The 22,370-nt window shown below is 51.1% G+C and overlaps 1 protein-coding gene across 2 annotated transcripts in view; it reads right to left on the reverse strand.

The window, feature by feature from the left end:
- Positions 1-22,370, reverse strand: part of BTAF1 (B-TFIID TATA-box binding protein associated factor 1) — a 2,675,064-nt gene that overhangs the window by 725,270 nt on the left and 1,927,424 nt on the right. For both annotated transcript variants that reach the window (XM_069611378.1, XM_069611379.1), the window contains one exon: positions 20,621-20,773. In XM_069611378.1, coding sequence (XP_069467479.1) covers positions 20,621-20,773 — 153 coding nt within the window. The remainder of the gene's footprint in view (positions 1-20,620; positions 20,774-22,370) is intronic.

Raw genomic sequence — 22,370 nt, forward strand, 5'->3', positions numbered from 1 at the left:
CAAAAAGCTGTCTTGGGTCCCTGAGATTTTGAGTGCGATGGAGGTAAAATTTCAGAGCTCTTCTCATGTCCAACGTATGGAGAGTCCTCTCTGCAGCAGACAAAGGTGGTGGAAAAAACGTCGGTAGCACCATAGAAGAGTGCTTATGGAACATGGTAGGGACTTTAGGAATGAAAGGAACAAGTTACTTACCTGCAACTGTTGTTCTCCAGCATGGGTCTGGCACAGATTCACATGCTCATGAATATTCCCCGTCGTCAGGCCGGGAATCCTCGGTATAGAAAAAATCAGTATCAGTTTCGTTTCTGATCTGTCTTTCTCAGTAGTAACCAATCACTGGTCTCTGGGTCATACTGCCCCCAGCCAATGACTGCCCTCTCCCTAAGCCCCGCCCCCTGGCAGCCATCCTCAGATTTGGTAGCACGTGAAGTGGCAGTATGACCAAGTGAAGAGCCGCAGAGGGGTAGGCGGGAGGGTTCGCATGTGAATCCATGCCAGACGCATGCTGGTGAACAACAGTTACAGGTAAGTAACTTGTTCCTTCTCCAGCATGGGATCTGGCATGGATTCACATGCTCATGAATATAAGAATACATAGCAGTATACACATGCACAACAACGGGAGGTGGCAAAAGGCTCAAGCAACACAACTCTACATTAAGCAACTCTTCCCTCCTCACTAGGCTCACCTTACGCGAACAGGTTGCGCAGCACTGCCTGGCCGACTCTGGACTCCTCCCTGGAATCCCGGTCGACGCAGTAGAATCTCGTGAAGGTGTGCGTCGACCTCCACATAGCAGCCCTGCAGATGTCCAGCAGAGGCACACCAGACAGGAACGCCATAGTAGCAGCGATCGCTCTGGTCGAAAGGGCCCTCGGACGACCTGGCAACGGTCGGTTTGCCAACCGGTGACAGTGCATGATGCAGCCAGAGAGCCATCTGGAAATGGAAGTCTTCGAGAGAGCCTTCCCTTGATTCACAGGTCCAAAGTTCACAAACAGCTGTGATGTCTTCCGAAAACTCTTCGTGTGGTCCACGTACAACTTCAGCGCTCTAGCTACATCCAGCGAGTGCAAAGTCCTCTCAGCCGCCGACGAAGGCGACAGGAAGAAAACTGGCAACACCAAGGGCTCGTTGAGGTGGAAGTCCGACGGCACCTTGGGCATGAAGGAGGGGTGCATCCTCAGCACCACCCTTCGTGTCGTGAAAAGTCAAGTATGGAGGCTTGCAAGACAGGGCCTGGATCTCTCCCACTCGTCGTGCAGAGGTGATGGCCACGAGGAATGCTGTCTTCCATGACAAACTTCAACGGCACTGAATGCATAGGCTCGAATGGGGGGCCCCCATGAGCCTAGTCAGCACCACGTTGAGCTCCCACGCCGGGGCAGGGGCCTTCACCGGCAGGAATGATCGGAACAGTCCTTTCATAAATTCCTTCACCAGTCGATGAGACCACAAGGACGCCCGTCCTGTAGTTCTGGTGTAACGTGAGACGGCAGCCAGATGTACCTTGATGCAAGCCTGAGATAGGCCACCCTTGGCCAAAGACAATAGGTACGGCAATACTTGAGGGGCCGTAATCCGCAGAGGGTTAATCTTCTGTGCACGGCACCAGACAGAGAACCTCTTCCATTTGTGTCCGTATCACTTGAGAGTTGAGGATGCCCTGGCCTTCGCAAGAACCTCTGCAGTCGGCCGGGATGTCGGATCCTCCAAACTCTAGTGCTGCAGGAGCCAGGCCTGCAAGTTCAGCGACTCTGGTTCGTGATGAAGAATGGCGCCTCCTTCTCTGGAGAGAAGATCCGCGTCCGTCGGCAGCTTGACTGGTGTGGACGCTGACAAGTCCAGAAGGTCCGGGAACCAGATCTGCCTCGGCCATACCGGTGCGACGAGGATCATCCTGCACCGGGACCTCTTGAGCTGGTTGACGAGCCGGAGTAGCAAAGGCAACGGCGGGAACGCATAAAAGGAACAGGCCGTCCCAGGGGAACGAGAAAGCATCGCCCATGCTCCTCGGTTGGGGAAACCTGCTGGCGAACCTCCGGCACTTGGAGATCTGGGGTTCGCCCCATCGTCGGAAGAGTCGGTCCACTTGATCCTGGCGCAGTTCCCACTCGTGGCACGAGCGCAGCTCTCTGCTGAGTGAGTCGGCGATGTTTTTTATCCCTGCCAGATGAAAGGGTACCAGAAACATCCCTTGGGTGACGGCCCAATGCCACAGATCCTGGGCTTCCTTGGATAGGGCAGGGGATCTGGTTCCGCCCTGCTTCCGAATGTAAAACATCGTAGTGGTGTTGTCGGTGAAAATCCTCACCACCTTGCCCTTGAGGGACGGAAGGAAGGACCTGAGGGCCCAGAACACGGCACGGAGCTCCAAGATGTTGATGTGGAGAGTCTTCTCCTCTGCGAGGCAAAGGCCTCTCGCGTGGAGACCCCCGGTGTGCGCGCCCCAACCTTCCAGGGGAGGCATCCGTCGTCACCGTCACCTGGTGGGCCGGGGCTAGGAAACCTGCTCCCGCCGTCAGATGAGAGCGGACACCCCACCATCGTATCGCCTGACGGAACGCTTCGTCGAGCGGGATCCTGTCCTCGAAGCTGCCCGTCTGGATCCAGTGGGCGTTGAGGAATTCTTGCAAGGGCTGCTTCCGAAGTCTGCAGTGGCGCACCAGATAAATGCAGGACATCATTCCGAGGAGGGACTTGATAGACCTCACTCTGGCCACGTCCGTGGCTATCAGACGTTGCACCTTTCCCAGGATGGTCCTTATCCTTTCCTCCGACGGTGAGGCCCGCCGCACCACTGTCGAGCTGTGCTCCCAGAAACAGGGCGACTTGCGACGGGACCAGGTGGGATTTTGGAAAGTTGGAGAACCCCAGGTCCGTGAGCAGCTGGACGGTCTTCGCAGTGCGTTCCACGGCGAGCTCCCTTGTCCTTGCCCGTATGAGCCAGTCGTCCAGGTAGGGGTAGACGTGGATCCCCTGCAGGCGCAGCCGCGCCGCCACCGGTGCTAGGCACTTGGTGAACAACCTGGGCGCCGATTTTAATCCGAACGGGAGGGCCTTGAACTGGTAGTGCCGCCCTTTGACCACGAACCTGAGGAACTTTCGGTGCCTCTTTAGAATAGGGATGTGGAAGTATGCATCCTCCAAGTCCAACGACGACAGGAAACCGCCCTCCTCCAGCTGTCCCAGCACGTGCTGGAGGGTGACCATCCGGAACTTCTGTGCCTTGATGTATTTGTTCAGTCGTCGCAGGTCCAGGATGGGACGCCATCCTCCTGTCTTCTTTACGAGGAAGTATCTTGAGTAAACTCCGGAGCACTGAAGCCTCTCTGGAACGAGCTCAATGGCACCTTTCCTGAGCATCGCCCTTACTTCCAACAGCAGTTGAGGGATGTGATTTTTCCTTCCTGGCCACGGGAGGTATGCGGGGGCACTTCTTCTGTAACTCGAGGGCGTGCCCCAGGGAAAGGGCGTCCAGCATCCAGCGGTCGGTGGAGATGGACTCCCACACGCCGACGAACTTCGTCAGCCGGCCTCCAACCGGGGTGCTTCGGCGGCGGCAGGACCCAACGGTCGGTTCAATCTTGCTTGCAGGCCGCTTTGCCTCTTTGACCACGTTGGCCACGACGGTGGGATCCACCTGACTTGCTGCGTCCCTTGTAGGCCCTCCTGCGACAAAGATCTTGCCGCTTGACGGTACGTAGAGGAGTTGCTGCCGGCTCCCTTGGAGGCACCCTGTCTGCCTCCGGAGCTCCGAAAGGTCGGCCGTCGCTGTTGGAGCACACCCAGTGCCGGGCCGTCTCCGTCTTGATCGCCTGAAGGGACTCATCAACCGCCTTGCCAAAAAGGTTGTTCCCATCGAAGGGCATGTCCAAAACCTTGGTCTGTACGTCCTGGCGGAAATCCGTCACCTTGAGCCATCCTCGTCGTCTCAGGCAAACGCTGTTGCCCAACTGACGGAAACCGGTGTCGGCGATGTCCATAGCCACCTTAATGGCATGGTCCGAGGCAATCTCACCTTCCTGTAAGATTTCCAGGGCCTCAGCCCTCTTGGCGTCCGGAAGGAAGTCCAACAGAGGGGCGATCTTTAACCACAACTCCCTGTCGTAGCGGCCTACGATGGCCAGGCCGTTGGCCGCCTTGATGGTCGTCGCTGCAGATGAGATGACCCGTCGTCCCATCGCATCCAGCTTCCTACCCTCGCCGTCCGGCGGGGAGGTTGAAGTCGAGGCCGATGTCGCCCCCCCTCCCCCGCTTTCTTCTTGGCCGCCGCCGAAACGACCGAATCCGGGGTAGGTTGCGCCCTAAGGCACAAGGGGGCAGCGTCGGGGACCCGGTACTTCTTCTCGTACCGGTCCCTCTTCGCAGGGTTCTTGAGGAGGGCGAGCCCCTCATCCCAGATGTCATCAAGAAGCGATACGGCAAGGACCCTCTTCCTTTTAGCCTCGCGCCGTTGGTAAGGGAACCCTTCCTTTTCTTCGGGGCTGGAAGAGCTCGGATGCCCTGGAAATCATAGCATGGAAGGATCCAATCTTGTCGTCGCCTCCGTCGTCATCCGTACCCATCGTAGTCGTGTCCATGCCTGTATCATCCCCGTGGGTAGTGGACCGGAGGGAAGGCAGAGAAGGCTACAGAGGCGGGAGAGGAGGCCTAGGATGCGTCGTCGTCCTCTTAAGTGGTGGGCTCTCCGAAGGTCCTGGCTCCGGTTCCCCCGTCGGGTCTGGCTCAGGTACCTCTGTCGGGGGAAGGGGCAACCTAGTCCTTATCTCCGAGCAAAAGGACTGGATGGCTGACAAAATGGCCGCCATGGTGTCCTGCGGCGCCCTAGTCGTCGCCCTCGTCGGGATCCCTCCCGTTGGGCTGGGCCTCCTCCACGACTTGGATGAGCTCCTCTTCAGAGGTCGTGCCCGTATCCACGATGGCCACCAGCCCCTCCCCCACCCTTTCCAACGAGGACTTCGTGGGGGTCTTCTCGATGGGCCTGAAAGACGACTCCCTCCGCGGTGGCAGGGAGACTCTGGTACCTGAGGGCACCTCCACTGGTGTAGCCTCCACAGGCTGAGCCAGGGCCGTTGCGACATCCTCAATCGAGGTCTTAGCAGGGTGAATTAAGGCCATCATCACCTTCTGGACGCCTGGGGCCTTCACCTTCGGGGGAGGGTCCGAGCCTCGCTCCCCCTCTGCCGGAATCTTCGAGATCGACCAGGGCCTCTCCAGATGCTTTGCCGTGTTCTCGGACTTCCTCTTACCCGAGCCAGAGCGTTGGCTCGTGGTTGATGGCGCCGGGGAGGATGCGCCCTGCCTGGCAGCCAAGGAGCCCGACCGTTTGGCACTCGCGGTGCTTAGCCTTTTGTTGGGCCCCCGTCGCTGGAGCACCCTCACAGGACTTAGAAGACCGCTCGGACTTCTTTTTCTTCTTCTCGCCTGGCGGGCTCTTACCTTCCAGCCAGTTGGCGAGACGGAGGTGGCGATCCTTCAAGGTCCGCTCCGACATGTTCCCACAAAACGCGCAATCCTTTTCCTTGTGCGTCTTGTCCTCATGGAGACAGTAGAGGCATAACGAATGCTCGTCCTCCTTGAAAACGTTCTGAAGCTGGCATCCAGGGCAGGTCCTGAACAGCTTCCTAGGCGTCGAGCTCCCTTTCTCCTGGGCGTAACTCGACAAAATCTTCACCCTTGAGGGGCGTAGAAACTCAGAAACAGATCCCCGTTGATCGGATGTAGAAACGGTGGAGCTTGAGGCTCTATTTAACCGAAAAAATGAGAAAATCTCCTGAAAACAGCGCGAAAACGCAGCAAAAGCTCGAGAGCTACAGCACGAGGACTCCCAACACTTGAACGTGCGGTAAAAATCTGAGGATGGCTGCCAGGGGCGGGGCTTAGGGAGAGGGCAGTCATTGGCTGGGGGCAGTATGACCCAGAGACCAGTGATTGGTTACTACTGAGAAAGACAGATTAGAAACGAAACCGATACTGATTTTTTCTATACCGAGGATTCCCAGCCTGACGACGGGGAATATTCATGAGCATGTGAAACCATGCCAGACCCCATGCTGGAGAATAAGGATTAGTATCCAACCCAACTTTATTTTTGAAAAACCTCAAATATGGTGGATCGATCACTAACACTTGTATTTCTGACAGACGTCGAGCAGAAGTAATAGCCACCAGAAAACCCAGTTTCCATGATAAGAATTTCAATGACGACAATGACATCGGCTCAAAAGGAGCCTTCATTAGTGCTGCTAGAACCAGGTTAAGACTCCAGATCGGAGGAAACTTCTTTGTTGGAGGAAAAGTTCGGAACAATCCTTTCATGAAATGTTTAATCAACTGGTCACTAAACAATGGAGTTGAATGTCTCTTCTGAGTAAATCTCGAAATGGCCGCCAGATGCACTTTTATCGATGAAAAAGAAACCTTTTTGAGCCAGGTGTAGCAAGTATGGTAGAAGCTGCTTCGGTGTGATGTTAAGTGGACGTAAACCTGGCTGGTCCCCGCACCAAATACAGAATCTCTTCCATTTGTATGTATATGAAGCGTTCGTGGACAGAGCCCTTGCAGCTTGCAAAATGCGACGACAGTCCGGTGGAATTGCTAACGTACCAAACTCGGAGAAATCAGGAGCCAAGCTGTCAGACTGAGGCTGTCCGGGTCTTGGTGCCCCTTTGTCCTGAGACAGAAGGTTCGGGATCCTCTGGAACCTCATGGGCTCCACTGCTGAAAGATGGAGTAGATCAGAGAACCACACTTGTCACGCCCAGTACGGGGCCACCAGGATCACCCGACATGGATATCTGTGAATCCTATGCAGCGTCCGACGTACGAGTGGAAACTGGGGGAAACGCATACAAAAACTTGTCCGTCCACGGGAAGGAGAACGCTTTCCCAAGTGAGTCTTGCTGTGGCCACCTGCTCGCATATTGTGAGCACTTCCTGTTCTCTCTCATCGCAAAGAGATCTAGAGCCGGACGACCCCACTTTTCGAAGACACGGTGTAGTTGTTGGTCGTTCAATTCCCATTCGTGTAGTCGATTCATCTCTCTGCTGAGAGAGTCTGCTTGCACATTTTTGACTTCTGGTAAGTGGAACGCCAATAGATATATCCTGTGGCGGAGGGCCCAATGCCAGATCTCCAGGGCTTAGGTCGACAGTCCTGGAGTGAGTACCTCCCTGTTTTCTCAGGTAAAACATTGTTGTCGTGTTGTCTGTCATTAGCCTACAACGGATCCCATTATGCGTGGTACAAAGGACTTCAGGGCCCAACGCACTGCCCTTAAGTCCAGCACGTTGATGTGAAGGCTGGACTCCTCAGATGACCACCGACCTTGAACTGGAAGGGAATTCAGATGGGCTCCCCATCCAGTCAGAGAAGCATCTGTCACCAAAGTCATCTGGAACACAGGTTCCAGTAAGGGCATTCCTCTAGTTAGATTTTTGGAGATTTTCCACCACTGAAGTGCCTGCACGAGCTTGCTGTTGATGGTCAATTTGTCCGACCAACGACCTTGACTCTGTGCCCATCGATCCGTCAAGAATTCCTGAATGGGCCTCATGAAGAGACCATTGTTGATTAAGGGTATACAGGACACCATGGTCCCCAGCAGGGACATGTACCTTCTTACTGACACTCTGGTGTTGACCTTCCATTCCGATGCCTTGTGCCGTAGTTTCAGAACTCTTTCGACGGATGGTTTTACCAATCCTGACTGCGTCTGGAACTCCGCCCCAGAAAGACCAAGGTCCTTGATGGCATTCAGGAGGACTTTCGAAGTTTATTGCGAAGCCCAAGAGCTGTAGGAGGGACATGGTGGCAGTCAGACTGTCCCGTGCCCTTTCCGGAGATAATCCTCTTACTAACCAATCGTCCAGATATGGGTACACATGATGACCTTCCTTCCGTAAGCAGTCTGCCACTGGTGCCAAACATTTCTTGAACGTCCTGGGAGACGATTCTAGTCCGAATGGGAGGACCTTGAACTGATAGTGGGTTCGTCCGACGACGAACCGCAGAAATCTTTTGTGTCGTCGACGCATCGGGATATGAAAGTATGCATCTTGAAGGTCTAGCGACGACAAAAAAACTCCCAGTTGTATCGATCGGATAACCTCACAGAGTAAGCATTTTGAATTTTAGAATTTTCAGCAGCTTGTTGAGAGCCCATAGATCTAGACTGGGATGCCATTTTCCATTGGGTTTCTTGACCATTAACCGGAGTACACTCCCTTTCCTCTTTCTGCCACCGGGACCAGTTCTATAGCCCCTTTCTGCAGCATAAGCGTCACTTCCTGCACCAGTATCTGAAGATGGGATTGTGGCGAGAACACTGGCGGAATGTGTGGTGGCTTGTCCTTGAACTGTAGGGAGTGACCCAGACGTATCGTGTCCAAAACCCATTGGTCCGTTGTTATGCGTTCCCACTCGTCGACGCGACGAGACACTCTGCCCCCCAGGACGTCTTGAAACATGTCATTGCTGGGTTTTTGCCCGTCGATCCTTCGCCGACGTGGAGTAGGAGCCTCTCCTTCTTGAGGAATGGTAATCTCTGTCTCTACAAGTAGCTTGGGCTGCTCGTCTGTAGCCTTGGCAAGAGTAGGAGGGCCGACTGAAACCTCGGTCTCTAGGTGATCCAAACCAGGAGTTTCCGGAAGCACCTCTGAAAGGACGAAAGGAACGAAAATTTCTGCCACTTTGGAGGACTCCGAGTGACTGGGCAGTGTCAGAGTCTTCTTTCATGCCCTTCAAGGCTTCATCCATTTTCTCGCCAAACAGTTGTCGCACGGCATGTCCAACACCTTGTATTGCACCTCTGGTCTGAAAGTCGTGCACGTAGCCAGGCTTGCCTCCTTAACACTACGCCGTTATTGATTTGTTTAAAACCGGCCTCCGGCAGGTCGACAGCGATATTTATGAGTGATTGGAAGCCTCTTCCCCTTCACGTACTAGTGGCATAGCGGACTTCCTGTGTTCCTGTGGCAGATGGTCCAAGATAGGAGCCAAACGATGCCACATCTCTATCATACCGCGCCATAATGGCCAGGGAGGTGGCTGCTTTCACTGTAGTCGCACCGACTGACAATACATTCTTTCCAAACGCATCTTGTCTCCTGGCATCGTTGTCCGGCGGGGTCGTGCATTTGTGTTGCGACCTCGCTTTTCTGGCCGCAGCAGCGGACACCACCGAATCCAGCAAAGGTTGAGACGTCAAGCATTTGGGGGTTGACTCCGGAGCCTTGAATTTCTTTTCTAACCTTCCTTTTATCGCCGGTTCTGAGAAAGGACGCATGGTCCTCAACCCCTCTTGCCAGACATGGTCCAAAATGGGGATAGCAAACATCGATTTTCTTCTCTTGCCTATATGGTCGAAGAGAAAGCAATCTTTCTTTACTTTTTCCAGCACTAGGCCAAATTCTGCACACGCTTTTCCCATCATTGCATGGAAGGCCCCGATGTCATCCGGCGGTGATGGTTGCGATGGGCTCTTTGGAGTTTCCATCTCCGCATCCGACTCCCATGTGGGGTCCCTTGAGGGGGATAATGAGATGTCTGAAAGAGAGCCTTCACGTTCTGACTCCGGCAGTTCTCCCTCCTCCGAGTGTGGGCGAGAACAATCCTCCTCCACCGGGCAAGTTGTAGGTATTCTGGTTGTCGAGCGAGGAGCCGGGCCTGGTTCGGCGACGACCGGCAGAGCCTGTGGTACCGTCGTGACACTAGTGTGAGGCAACTGCATGTCCAGACGCTGTAGCAGCTTCTGTAACTTGTTCAACATCTCCAGGGACAGTAGAGACTGGGGATTCAGAAAGGAAGAGGCGGTTGGGATGGCACTCCCACTCGGGAGGTCTCCCGAACTGATTGCACGTAACCCCAGATCAGTCGGCTGTACGATCGGACCACGGTCATCCTCCGCCGACGAGATGGAAAGACCCGCTTCTGGTTGCAACAAGGCCTCAGACAAGATCGGGTCGAAAACTTCCGGTAGCCAACCCACCGAAGGTGCCACCCTCGACGACATTTGCTCCATAACCGCTGTTTGATCCGCCGAAGTGATCACGGGAACAGCAGGCGCAGATGGCAAAGAAGATGTTGACGATCTGACCATCGTTGACGACGAAGTTTTAGGCACAGAGCCTTGTGGCGCACTCGCCGGTTTTGAACTCGGCTTGTGGGTCGACGACACTCGACTCGAGGTAGAGCCATGGCGGTCTCCCGAGGAGGATTTCAATTTTTTCTCCTTTTTTGACGAGGAGGAAGATGTTTATCAGAGGGGTGTTTTTCCGATGAACGTGGTTTCTTCGTCGGAGGCTCTGCCGACGCAGAGCGACGAGGGGGCACCGGAGATTTAGATCTCGAGGCAGTAGAGCCTACCTCCGATGCAGGGTACGCACCCGCCCCGTCATTGAGCCAAGATAAAAGGCGTCTGTTTCGGGTCTCCTGGGAGAAGCCTTGACAGATCTCACACGTGTCGGACGAATGATGAGGGTGAAGACAGTAAATACAGTCCATATGCCCATCACCTTCATACACATTAAGACCGCATGTAGCACACGGACGAAACAACACCTTTCCAGACATTTGAGGGAAGTCGAAGAAGAACGCACAACCAAGCAAAAATAGCAGATACTCGAGGTAATCCCACTACTTTGGAACACGGTTGAAATCTGAGGGAGCCGCGGTGTGGGGCTACTTATACCTCTACGTCCTAGTGGCGCAGGTGTACGCGGCCCAAACCGACGTAGATAGGACACAAAAGTGTCGACATTTTTCCTATGGAAAAGGACTATATAGTTTACCGAGGATTCCCAGCCTAACGACGGGGAATATTCTAAGCATGTGAGTCCATGAAAGATCCAATGCTGTAGAAATTTAAAACCGTGGATCTGGTTAGGGTAAAGCTGCATTGGTCCGGGTGGACCAATTTTGGCATGTGCGGTAGGAGCCTGGTGGCAAGGATGTTAGCGAATTTTTTCGCGTTAGAGTTCATTAACGTGAGGGGGTCTGTATGAAGATGCGTCCTGGGACGGGCACCTAGGTTTTAGTAATACTGTTATTATTGCTTCCCTCATAGTTTTCGGTAAGATGCCCTGGTCCATTGCTTCCTCCCGTTCCTATTGTAACACCAGTACGAGTTCGGCGTGAAACACCTTGTATAATAAAATACAAATACAACTCAGCCCCTAAGCCACCTGACCCTGGTGCCTTCCCTGATGTTGGGGATTTTATTGCTTCGACTATTTCCTCGCAAGTAATTGGCCGTTCCAGAGTCAGGTTATCTTCAGGTGGTAATTTAGGAAGATTCAGGGCCCTTAGGTAGTTGTCTACTTCCGTAGTGGATCTTACATCCCGGTTAGCGTACAGTTCTGAATAAAAAAGCGTAAACTGCCGGTTTATTTCATATTCCCCCGTGAGCATGCTGCCATTATCAGCGTGTATCCTAGCAATAGGGGTGTTATGCCGTTCGGCCTTTATTAAATTAGCTAGGGAGCACCCAGCCTTGTTAACCTCCTAAAGTCCTGTAATAGATTCTTGATATCCGCCACAGTTTGTTTATCGTGTGTCGCACTGTATGTAGGCTCCAGTGTCCTCAGGCGTCCCCCTACATTTGTCAGCTTCGATCGTACAGATTTCAGTAGACCAGTGGTCTTAGACATAAGAACCCCTCTCAACCAGACCGTAAAAGTTTCCCAGAGCATTGCATGTCGGTTTACAGACCCATTGTTTATAGAGAAAAAAAATGTGTCTATCTCAATGTGGAGTGATTAGACTACGTTGCGATTCTTGAGTATATCAGGTGGCATCCTCCCATCTCCTAGCGGATGGTTGGATACCCTGCAGTACTATTTCTATGGAGGGAGTGATCTGATAGTGTGCATGGGTGTATGTTGCAGCTCTTCAGCGTGCCCGAGAGGGATGAACAAAGGAGCCAGTAATCAATACGGGATTCAGAGTTATGTACTGAGGAATAGTATCTATACTGTCTGTCGAGTGGGTGCAATGTCCTCCACGCATCGACTAGGGGTAATTGTAGTATAATCTGCCGTAAAGTGACAACCGCTTTGGTGGGTCCTCGGTGCATAACCGAAGAGCGGTCCAGGGAGGTATATAATATTGTGTTGAAGTCTCCTCATACTATCCAGGCATCATCTGTGGGGGTGAGCATATTCAAGCTGTCTATGTAAAATTCCGGATCGTCTATTTTTGGTCCATAAGTGTTTGTTAGGGAGAATTCTCTGTTTAGGCTGAATTTCCCTACCTAGTGAGTCCCCCAGCAGCTTTGCTGGATTTCTAGGGTTTCTTTTTTTTCTCCTGCCAAGAGTGAGACTCTTTTACCCTCACTCTTGGGCATGTTGAAGTGTGTTTTCTTGGTTAAACCTTGTGTTGGATGGGCTATGGGGTCTTTTACTCCATAGGGCCTCATGTATTTTTTGGATGTGGGTTACACAGCACCCTCTGTGCCGTAACCCAGGGGTGTCCTAGGGACTCCCCAACATAGACTCCATACCCTGGGACTGACTACTGTCTCCCAGGGCATGTAAAGTCACCAAAGACTTTACTAGTCTTAAATCCTGAACAGAACCAGTACAAACCATCATATTGTGGACGTACTGGCTGGGGCAATTCGATTGCCCCAGGGTCTGTTAGTCGCGGGGGCACGTCTCCGTCCCCCCTGATCGAGTTTTGGCTGGTGGCAGTGGAAACTACTTTTTATATTCGACCGCGAATATTTTCCTATGGGATTTCCCATTGTTTTAGGCTAACACATTTAATTATTTATTTACGGTAGCCTTAAACATATCGCCGGTTTATATATTTATTATTATAACTCCGGTTGGGATTTTTTGCCAAAACTTGATACTAAAATGGCGTTGGCGTTCGCCTCTGTAACTCTGACCCAAAGTGGAGCCCTTTGTCCCACTTTTGGCGGGCTTCTCCACAGAAGCCCTCCAAAGTGGTGCCACTCTATCTGGGGTACTTAGGAGGGGTGGAGGGGGATTTAGGCACCCTGGACTGAGTTACCTTGGTAACTCAAGTCGCACTCCATCCTGATTGGCCCAAGTGGTGAGCCGGCCGGCTCACCACTTAGCATGTTTGAGTGACAGCTAGGCTGGGTGAATGGGGGTTTGCTGCATAAAAGCAGGGCTTTGGGGACTGGAACTTCAGAAGTCGCCACAGGACCTAAGAATCCAACGAGGGACGAGCTGAGCTGATCTGCTACGACGACACCGCCGGTGGAGCCCTGCTGAACCATCTCACCACTTTTCCCGACGACCGAGGAGAACTCTTAACGGAGTGGCTCCTTCCCTTGACTGGTGGGGACAACCAGTTTTCACCTTCTTTCCGTTCTTCGAGGTATCCCGTGGCCGCCTTGCCAGTGCCAAGCACCCCGGCAACCGGAACCCCACCACTTTTACCCCAACCGCGAAAGTCGGTACAACCCTTTAACCGGAGGACTCCGCGGCTGGTTTCTTCCCGGGCAGTGCAACGACCTTCTTCTTCTGCTCTTCAGCGAGATCTTCTTCTCCCCTGACCGACGTCGAGCCTTGCTGCCACTGCCTGGAACAACTGCCCCCCCCGCTGGAGGATCCTTTCCGTTAAGGTACCGTGTTCCGCCTGGCTTCCCTTGCCACCGACTGTACGAGGTAGTTTTAGCCCTCGGCTTTCGATCCTGGGATTGCCTGGGACACTTTGGCTAAACTTTCTGAACCTCTCTAACTCTTTTCCGAACTCTTTTGCAAGACTCTGAATCCCTACCAACTGTGTGATCTTGGGCACATTTTCGCTCTGTCTGCTCTAAGAGTGGGCCCTGCTTAGTGACTTTTGCTCACCTGTGACTTTGTGCTTCTTTGAGCTTACCAAAAGCGTTCTTGACCTTAGAGTGGTGTGTTTATCCTACTTCTGCTCTTTTTCCCTCACTTCTTTAACCTACTAGAGTGTCATCTAACGTTAAGCGCTCACCTCTGTTTTAATTATGTGGTGTTAACCTAGAGTTGTCTAGATAGGAATAAGGATTGGGACTGCTTTCCATATAACTGTGTTTGGAGTGTTTTATTATATTTTGCTAGAGTGTTTTCAATTTGTGTGTTCGTAAAAATAAATAACTATATACTTTTGAAACCAAGCTCTGGTCAGTTTTTGCTTGTGCTATTGTGCCCGAGTACATATTGTGTATACTTTGCATACTGCCTAACTCTTCTTGAGGGAAGTCTGACTGCTCAGCCACAGCTACCAGGTAAATCTGGGTGGTGCAGACTGCTACCAAGTGGGTTTACTGCTATACCTGTAGTCTTAAATCTTTTGCAGTGTTCCCCAAGGGAACTGCACAGGTTTCTGCCTAACAGTGTTGACCAACACTAATGATTTCCCAGCTAGGTTACCCCAGACCAATACATATCGCCCTTGGGGGGTCAACCTTGCTGTTTGCATATCGGAAGCCTACCAAGGGGTGTATTAATGTGAGTACCCTCCCCACCCTGGGAGGAGTATTCTGTGTAGTACCTTTGTTGACCCCAGTATGTAAGTAGATTATTTCCAACCTTGTTATGTCTGTGCGTTTCTTGCAGCATCACTATGTTCGGGTGGTATCCAGCGGTGTAGGTTCACACCTTTCTGGACTTAATCTGGTTGTTGAGCCCACGGACATTCCAAGTTAGTAGTTTTAGGCTTAGCCCATGGGATTCTTAAAGACCATATTTGTCTATGAGACCTTGTATCATGTATGCCTTTACTAGGAAGGTGCCATCAGCAGCGGCATGACCATATGTTTTTTTGTACATTTAACCCCATAAAACGTCCAAGGCGCCACACCTTCCTCTACCCCTCTGTAGGTGTCTTGGAGAGTGTCTGTCCCCCTCCCACATCATCTCCCCCCAACTTGATGATGTAGACCTGTAAACTTGTGGAACACTCCCGAGTCTTGCATGTTGCAACAGCGTAGCAATCTTGCCCAGGTGCCCTCAAACCGGGCTTAAGAAGTGGTGACTGGAGCCACCTGGTCTCATGTTTGATCAATTTATATAAAGGATCTCAACGGCTTGCCTGTCAGTCCGCGGGGTCCCGCCTCTCCTCCTCTCGTCTGGGTCTCCCATTGTGATCAGCTCCACGCTCCCCGGGGGCAGTGGGATGAGGCTTCCAAATACGAGACAGCTTCTGAAGGAGTTTAAAAAAAAGTGTGCTTTTTCTGGATCCTCATTTTGGCCGGGAAGATCAAGGCATAGGGGACTCTGCGCAGCCGGAGTTGACGTTTTACTGGCTCATATGATCTCCTCTGTGCCTGTACACCTGCCGTGAAGTCTGCGTAAATATGAATGTTATTCTCTTCGTGTTGTAGGGTGCCCTGCTCTCTAGCCAGTCTAAGAATCGTGTCTCTGTCCCTGTAATAAAGGAGACGGGCAATGATCGTGCGGAGCTGCGCTCCCGGTCGGGGGACCGGAGCTGGGTTGCGGTGGGCCCTTTCAACCAGGAAGTGTGTCGAAAAGGATTCTGCGCCAAATAGGGACACAGTAGGGCCTCCACACGCCCTTCCATGGGACCCTTGCCAAAGGATTCCGAGACTAACTATCCGGATGCGTTCCTTCTTGACCTGGATTCGAGATCTTCGCACTTGCCCTGCATTATGGATAAGTCTCCTTTGAGTTACGCGATGTCTCAGCCGTGCTGGGTGATCGCATCTTCAGTCGTGCTAATTTTGCCCTCCGCCTCAGTGATACGGGTGCTTTCCTTATCCACCCTAGCTTTGAGGGAGCCGATGGTCGCCACTATATCGTCCATTGTGCTGTTGACAGCCAGGAAACCACTCCGTGCGATGGCCGTCAGGCGGTCTTCCCTTGAATCATAAGCCGTTTCACTTTGGGTTTCGGTAGAGGCTGATGTCGTCGTAGCTCCTTGCAGCTGGGAATCCGTGTAGGAGTCTGTTGGACCAGTTTTATTTGTCCCTGAGCCTTTCTTCTCGTGTTGGCCCATGTGTTTTGGTATGCGCCGGAGAATGGACTGTGCTCTCCCATGTTGTGTTGAACAGCGTTGGTTATTTCCACTCTTCATTGTGGTTCCTCCGGATCTTTTTGCCTAGTCTTACACCCGCTGTGAGTTATTCTTTATTTGGTTGTAGGGGATGCTTCTGCCCTCACCCGTGCAGCACCCCAGTACCCAATTCAGGTGTTATAATTGCAGATGGTAGCCTTGGCACCCTGCAGCGAATATCGCTGCTTCCAGCTCGGGTCTCCTATGTTGCGCACACTGGGTCAGGCCTAATCGGATTGTTATACCAGAGCTCTGCTGGTATATTGAATTTTGTTCCCTGCCTTCCCCCCTCACCTTAATGTTCAGATTGCCGAGCCGCAATGTAGTCATGTTAGGGGGACTTTGTAGTGGGAGGCTGGTTACTTTATCCTGGCGTGAGATGAGTAGAACTGGGTGACACCCCGGCACGCACTGCCCAGGAATGGAGGTATGGCAAGTCGGGCACTGCCATACCTAAATCTATCTAAATCTGCCTGCCTCTACTCTCTGCCCTTTGCAACTCATACAGAACAGGACTGCAAGACTTGTCCTTGGCCTCAAGCCCAGGGACTGTATCTCTCCAGGACTGAAATCACTACACTGGCTCCCAGTGACTGCGAGGATCAAGTTCAAAACCTTCTGCATTGTCCACAAGGCCTTCTGGGGCCGTGGGCCAAAATACCTTCAACTCTCTTCCTAAATATCTTCCTTCTCGAGCTCTTCGCTCATTCGCCTCCAACTCCCTCAGGGTCAGCCGCTTCTCCAAACAACGAGTTGGGGGCAGATCTCTCTCCGCTGCAGGGGCCTCCCTCTGGAACAGCCTTCCTGCCTCCCTGAAACTTGAGGAGAACCATCTCTGCTTCCGGAAGCACCTCAAAACCTTCCTCTTTGCCTCCGCTTTCGTTCCCCCGCTAAACTTCTGAAACTGCACTGAATCTGCAACTGGGCCACTCACCGTTCCCGGTCCTTGGCCCAGCCACTCTCCCTTGCACTGACTCCCTGGCTACCCCCTGCACTGCGGGACTGTGTCTGTATCCCTACAGCCCCCCTTCCCAGCACTTGTCTGCACTTATCTCACACTTGCCATTAGCTGGCCCTTGTTATTTATCCTGTATGCTATTAACCATGCACTGCACTCTCCCCTTCCCCCTTGCACTTTCCCTTCCCCTTACCCTTGCACTTGCGCGATCCGAGTGGCATGTGGCCTAGTAGGATCGTTGTCCGTCTCCCCTTGTTCCCCTCCCCCGCCTCGTCGCGCCTTGAAACACTCGTGTATAGGCGCGTTACAAATGCCATATCATATAACTGGGCCCACCACGCGTTGTGGTGCCCAAAGTTGGTTGTGTTCCTGTGTGCTGCTTCGTTTCAAACAGCCTCGCAGGGTTGTGCATGGGAGCCCGAGGACACCTCCTGATCTCCCAATCTGTGTTGCTGTTATCTCGGCAGCCTCCGCTCCACGCAGCTTCAAGTCAGGCCGGAGTCACAGCCAGAAGTGGGTAACGCCGACACCCCCTGGTGGAGGGGGGCTGGCGATCCGTTAGATTTCCCTTCTGTACGGATTATGTCTCGTTTCCCCCTGCCTCTCCGTTCATCCGTGCACCTGGCCAGGTGTCACCCTACATCTCCTCCGGTCATGCGACCCTGGGGAATTACTGTTGGTAGGTGTGGGCCCACAGCTTCCCTGCACCAAGGTGTCGGGAAGCTCCTGTGTCCCGGGGAGAGCGGAGCAGTAGAATTCTAATGTTAAGTTAGGGCGTTAAGTGCCCTCCGCTCGCCCACCAGAGCAGGCGAGGGCAAAGCATCTCAGCAGCCCAGGAGCTCTCTGGCAGATCAGGGCAGGGCCACAATCGTTCCTCCGTTCAGGGTGGGCAGGTGTTACCTTACCTTGCCCCACAGCCGTCCCGCTGGGTTCCCGGACAGACCGCGTCATGGACCTCTTCACTGAGTTAGACGCTGGTGGTCCTCCTCTCCCACGTCTGGTATTTTAATGCCGGATTAACGTGTAGCGTTGGCCATAGTCCGCTGCCCTTCCGTGCCCCCAGACCGCCCAAAGCTGATGTTGTAGCCTCGGCCCACACACTGGTTCCCGGGCAAGGCAGAGCGCGCAGGCAATTGGATACGTGCTCAGGAAGTGTGTCGCAGAAGAGTCCGGCAGATCTTGGTTAGAGCTGCAGGGTGTCCACGAAGGCCTCCAACCTCCGCAGGAGTTAGCTGTGCCGCCGAAGCAGGGACCAGTTCGGCCAGGTGGTCCGGAGGGCTGCACCGGTGCGGCCTCATCCGCTGCAGATTCCTTCCCCCACTCCAACCGCTGCTGCGATGTTGCTGCGTTATTCGCATCAGGCTCCTCCCCCTAGAGGCCCGTGATTGGTCTTCTCCCACAGGCTCGATTATGTTTCGCCTGGTTCCCACAGGCGGCCCATAGCAGATGGTGGCTCCGCCGAAACTAGTACAGCGGATATCTTGCCTCAGAGAGTGGTTCTCACGCCTTCAGGCGGTCATTCCCCCATCCTTCACAAGTCGGTAGCGCTGTCGTTAATTTCAAATGGTGGCGTACATAAGGATTAATTAGTAAAAAGAATTAGCCAAGGAACGGAGCTCCTTGGGTCAGGCGGTTATTTCTTGCGTGCGCAACAGCCCCCCCCATCATAACATTAATTTCTGATGACTTATGTCTTGCTAGCTAGCACAGACCACTATTCAAGTCTACAACAAAAAAAATGCAGATTTCTATGTTCGCTATCTTAACTTTTGTATGTGATCTGTTTCTATGATGTCTTTATATCTTTATCTTATCTTTACATTCTTACTCGTGCATATCTAGCATCTGTGGCACTTTCTACATTGTCTCCCTCTCTACAATCGTTTCCCAGGTTGCACCTTTCTCATTACCGTTTTTCTCAATTTTTCACATCCCAGTTTTCTTCTATATCTGTGTGGCGGTTGCTTTTCACTAGCCCATTGCCTCTATTTTTCTAATTTAATATTTTATCAGCATTTTATTACAACCTTATTAGTTTTCTATTCTCCACGGATATCTATTACGTCACGCATGAGGATGTCATCTCGTTAGTACACGATGGCGTCATCGCTCTTATTCTATGCTTCTCAGCTACACTTATTTACCTCTCGCATTCTCACAATTCTACCCATTACACCTTACCTCAGTACCGTGATGACATAATTGAGTCTTCTTTACGCTTAATTATCATTCATGCTTAATCTCCCTCCTTTACTTGACCGCAGGGTTTGGCTGAAGTATTCTTTTGACCCTCAGTGTCTTGATACTTCTGTTAAGGGCCATGTCAGGTTTTCCACTATACTTTGGGTTGGTGTGTTAGACTGTTCCTCACTGTTTTTATTTCCTTCACCAGCCCCCCCGCCCCCCAGGTACTGATGTAGCCTTTTGGAGGCCTCCTTGCGTATTCACATACAGGTATTTTTCTACCTCCATGAGATATACTTCACATTCAATATGAGAATCGTGACCCATTATTTTGCATACATCATTTTTCTGTATATACTTTACTCCTCCTTCTCTCCTTAGACAGAGGATACATTTTGCTCTTGTTACTACTTTTATCTCTCTTTTTTGCAATGTACCATTTTCTTATGACATATTTTAAAAGTACTGTGGAATGACTGTTTTGGTTTATGTGTTCATTCCTCTTAGATGTGGTTGTTACATTTTACGTGAGACCATTATTAATTTTACACCACATATTCTTTGGAATCTCATGTTTGGATTCATTTTCTTTTTGCATTTGTCTTTTCTGATGGAGATTGCACCTCCATGTGTTCTAATTTTGTTTTTCTCTTTTCTTTGTATCTTGGTTTCTCTATTTGTTGCATGCATTTCTCTAGATGCGCCCTGAAGGATAATTCATTATCCGAAATGCTTTCGCCAGGACATCGGTTCTCTCCTCATATTTTTCTATTATATTTGTGATTAGAAATACTTATTAATCACCTACACAAGTCTTTGACATTTGTCTAACCTATATGTTAATGAGTGAGGCTCTTGTATCGCCTCTGTTGTGAGCACACAGCATTGAAGCCACTTTGCTACAATCTTTATGTGTATATCCACCCAGTAGTGCACCTCTCAGTGTTGATTTTGCATAACTATTGTTCAAGTATATTTATACCACAAAGGTGGTGCCCACTCATCCCCATTGGAAATGCCCCCTTACTCCCACCCAGCCGGGTGTAATCTGCCTGAACAGACCACAATCAGCTCTCATAGGATGTCAATCTCATGTAAGACTGACTAGTCTTGTTGGTCCCACCCTCCAATGACTGGTAACTATCATGCATCTCGCCCCAGGCCTTTTTATTCTGTGCTATTCTGCTTCAGCTACCTGCCCGTTTCCCCCTCACTACGGCACAGCTTTTATGCTCCACCATGTCCTCCCAGGGGGGCTCAGAGTTTGGATAAACTTAGAAATTATTCCAAGGATAGGTGGATGACCTTGCCGGGGCTCGGCGCAGATCAAGCAATAGGCCGCCATTTTGCCGGCACTGCCTGGTGATTCCCTAGAGCCCTTTAAAAAAAAAATACAAAGTCTGCAAACATGTATTAAATAATTTACAATACCTTACACACTATTAACCACACAAGTTACCTGCTGATATTTCCGGAGTTCTGCTTTAATGGGGACTGGGATTTTGAAGTTTTCCAATTTTTTGCCATCCAACAGTTGTTCCAAGAAATCACGTTCTCTGGCTTTCATTCTGATCAATTGTTCCGACATGTCTGGTGGATCTGGAATACCAGCCTGAAAAGAAGGTAAAAAATTGGAGTCTAGCAAGCACTCGATGCAAATGGGTAAACTGTGTATACTTTTATAACCATTTCTTTAGTCCCCACAGAGTCTTATTTCTATTTGTGATTATTTGGCTCATACATAGTTATGAACATCTATAAATCAAACTTTTATTAAAAACATTTTACAGAAAAAAAAGCATTTCAAATATTGTGACCAATACAGGCAGGAATTGCCCTTTTTGATAAAACATTAGCAGGGAAAATGAATGGTCTTGTTAAGAAAGAATAAATGTACGTACCTCAAGGGTAAGGTTTCTGATGGATACTTTACCTTATATTCTTTATCGTTCATGGAACCAAGACAGCGTTTAATCACACTTGCACTGTGCCAAGAGGCACCCATTCACACCCAGAGCTCTGCGAGAGGACCTCACAATACCCATTACAAGGGAAGGTGCCCCAGGCATACAAGATGCTGCCTGCCCAGCGCTAAACTGATCCTTGGATATTTTATGCCATAGGCAGACTTAAGAGACTTCTGAAGTGCCTTGAAGGTGGGGATAAAGAATCTGCAGTGGAGCTAAAGTATCCATCACAATCAACATTACCTGCAATATATTGAACTTGTTCTTCTAATGGACACCATCTCCTCGGCACTGGCATAACTGGGGCCCCTGCGGTGAGGGGGCCCCATGCTGGCCAAGCCCACCAGGGGCACGGAGGGCCCTAGTGGTGGTGGCACCCTCAGCAGGGCTTCCAGGGGGGCCCCCACATTTTGTGTTACGCCACTGGACCTTAGCAGATCCTTTATATGTGAAAGTCTCACCTAACATAAGAAAGCTATGCTACAGATGCATCACAGATCGATATGTGCTCAACTAAAAATGTGTTTAAAGCCCCCGCTCTGGCATCTGGGCCAGTGTCACCACCCTGCACATACTGAATTGGCACTTTTCTCAGAAAAACAGTAGTGGCTACACAACTTCTTGTGGAATGCCTCAGTGCTTAGTTGATAATTAAGTGCCAGGCCACAAAATGTTTGTTCGATGCCAGAGAACATACTAATAGGCATTGCCATCAACGCTGGTTCGGAGAATTTAAGAACGGCACTCAACTAATTGCTGGGAATCATGCCTATAGTCCTCATCTTTATGTAAGGCAGAGAAGCAGACATGGAAGCCAGCATCCCAAATTACACACATGGGCAGAGGAGTATTAAAATGAATTTTTCAAAGTAAGAAACAGAAAAAGGTATACAACAGTGTTGCTGAACAAATATGCAACAAACCACATGATCCAGCAAAATACCATGTATGCATCGCACCACAAACCTGCATCTTCGCAATTATTGCTCAACTCAAATGGAACACATGGAAACACGGAATGACGAAAGGCTGCACAACATCTGGTTACATTGAGATCTCTTATTACTTTAGAAACGTACAACATGGAAACTGATTTAAAATCAGAGAGAGTTGGGCCGATGGATTTGCAAGGCAATCCAAGGCCACAGATAGGGTTAAATAATTTGCTTTTACAATTCTGTACATTTCTTTCCTGGTTGTCACTTGTTCTCTCCAAACAGGCAACTTTGTGCTATGGGTGGG

The sequence above is a fragment of the Ambystoma mexicanum genome, chromosome 8, assembly GCF_040938575.1.
Source record: "Ambystoma mexicanum isolate Mex_15411 chromosome 8, UKY_AmexF1_1, whole genome shotgun sequence".
NCBI lineage: Eukaryota > Metazoa > Chordata > Amphibia > Caudata > Ambystomatidae > Ambystoma > Ambystoma mexicanum.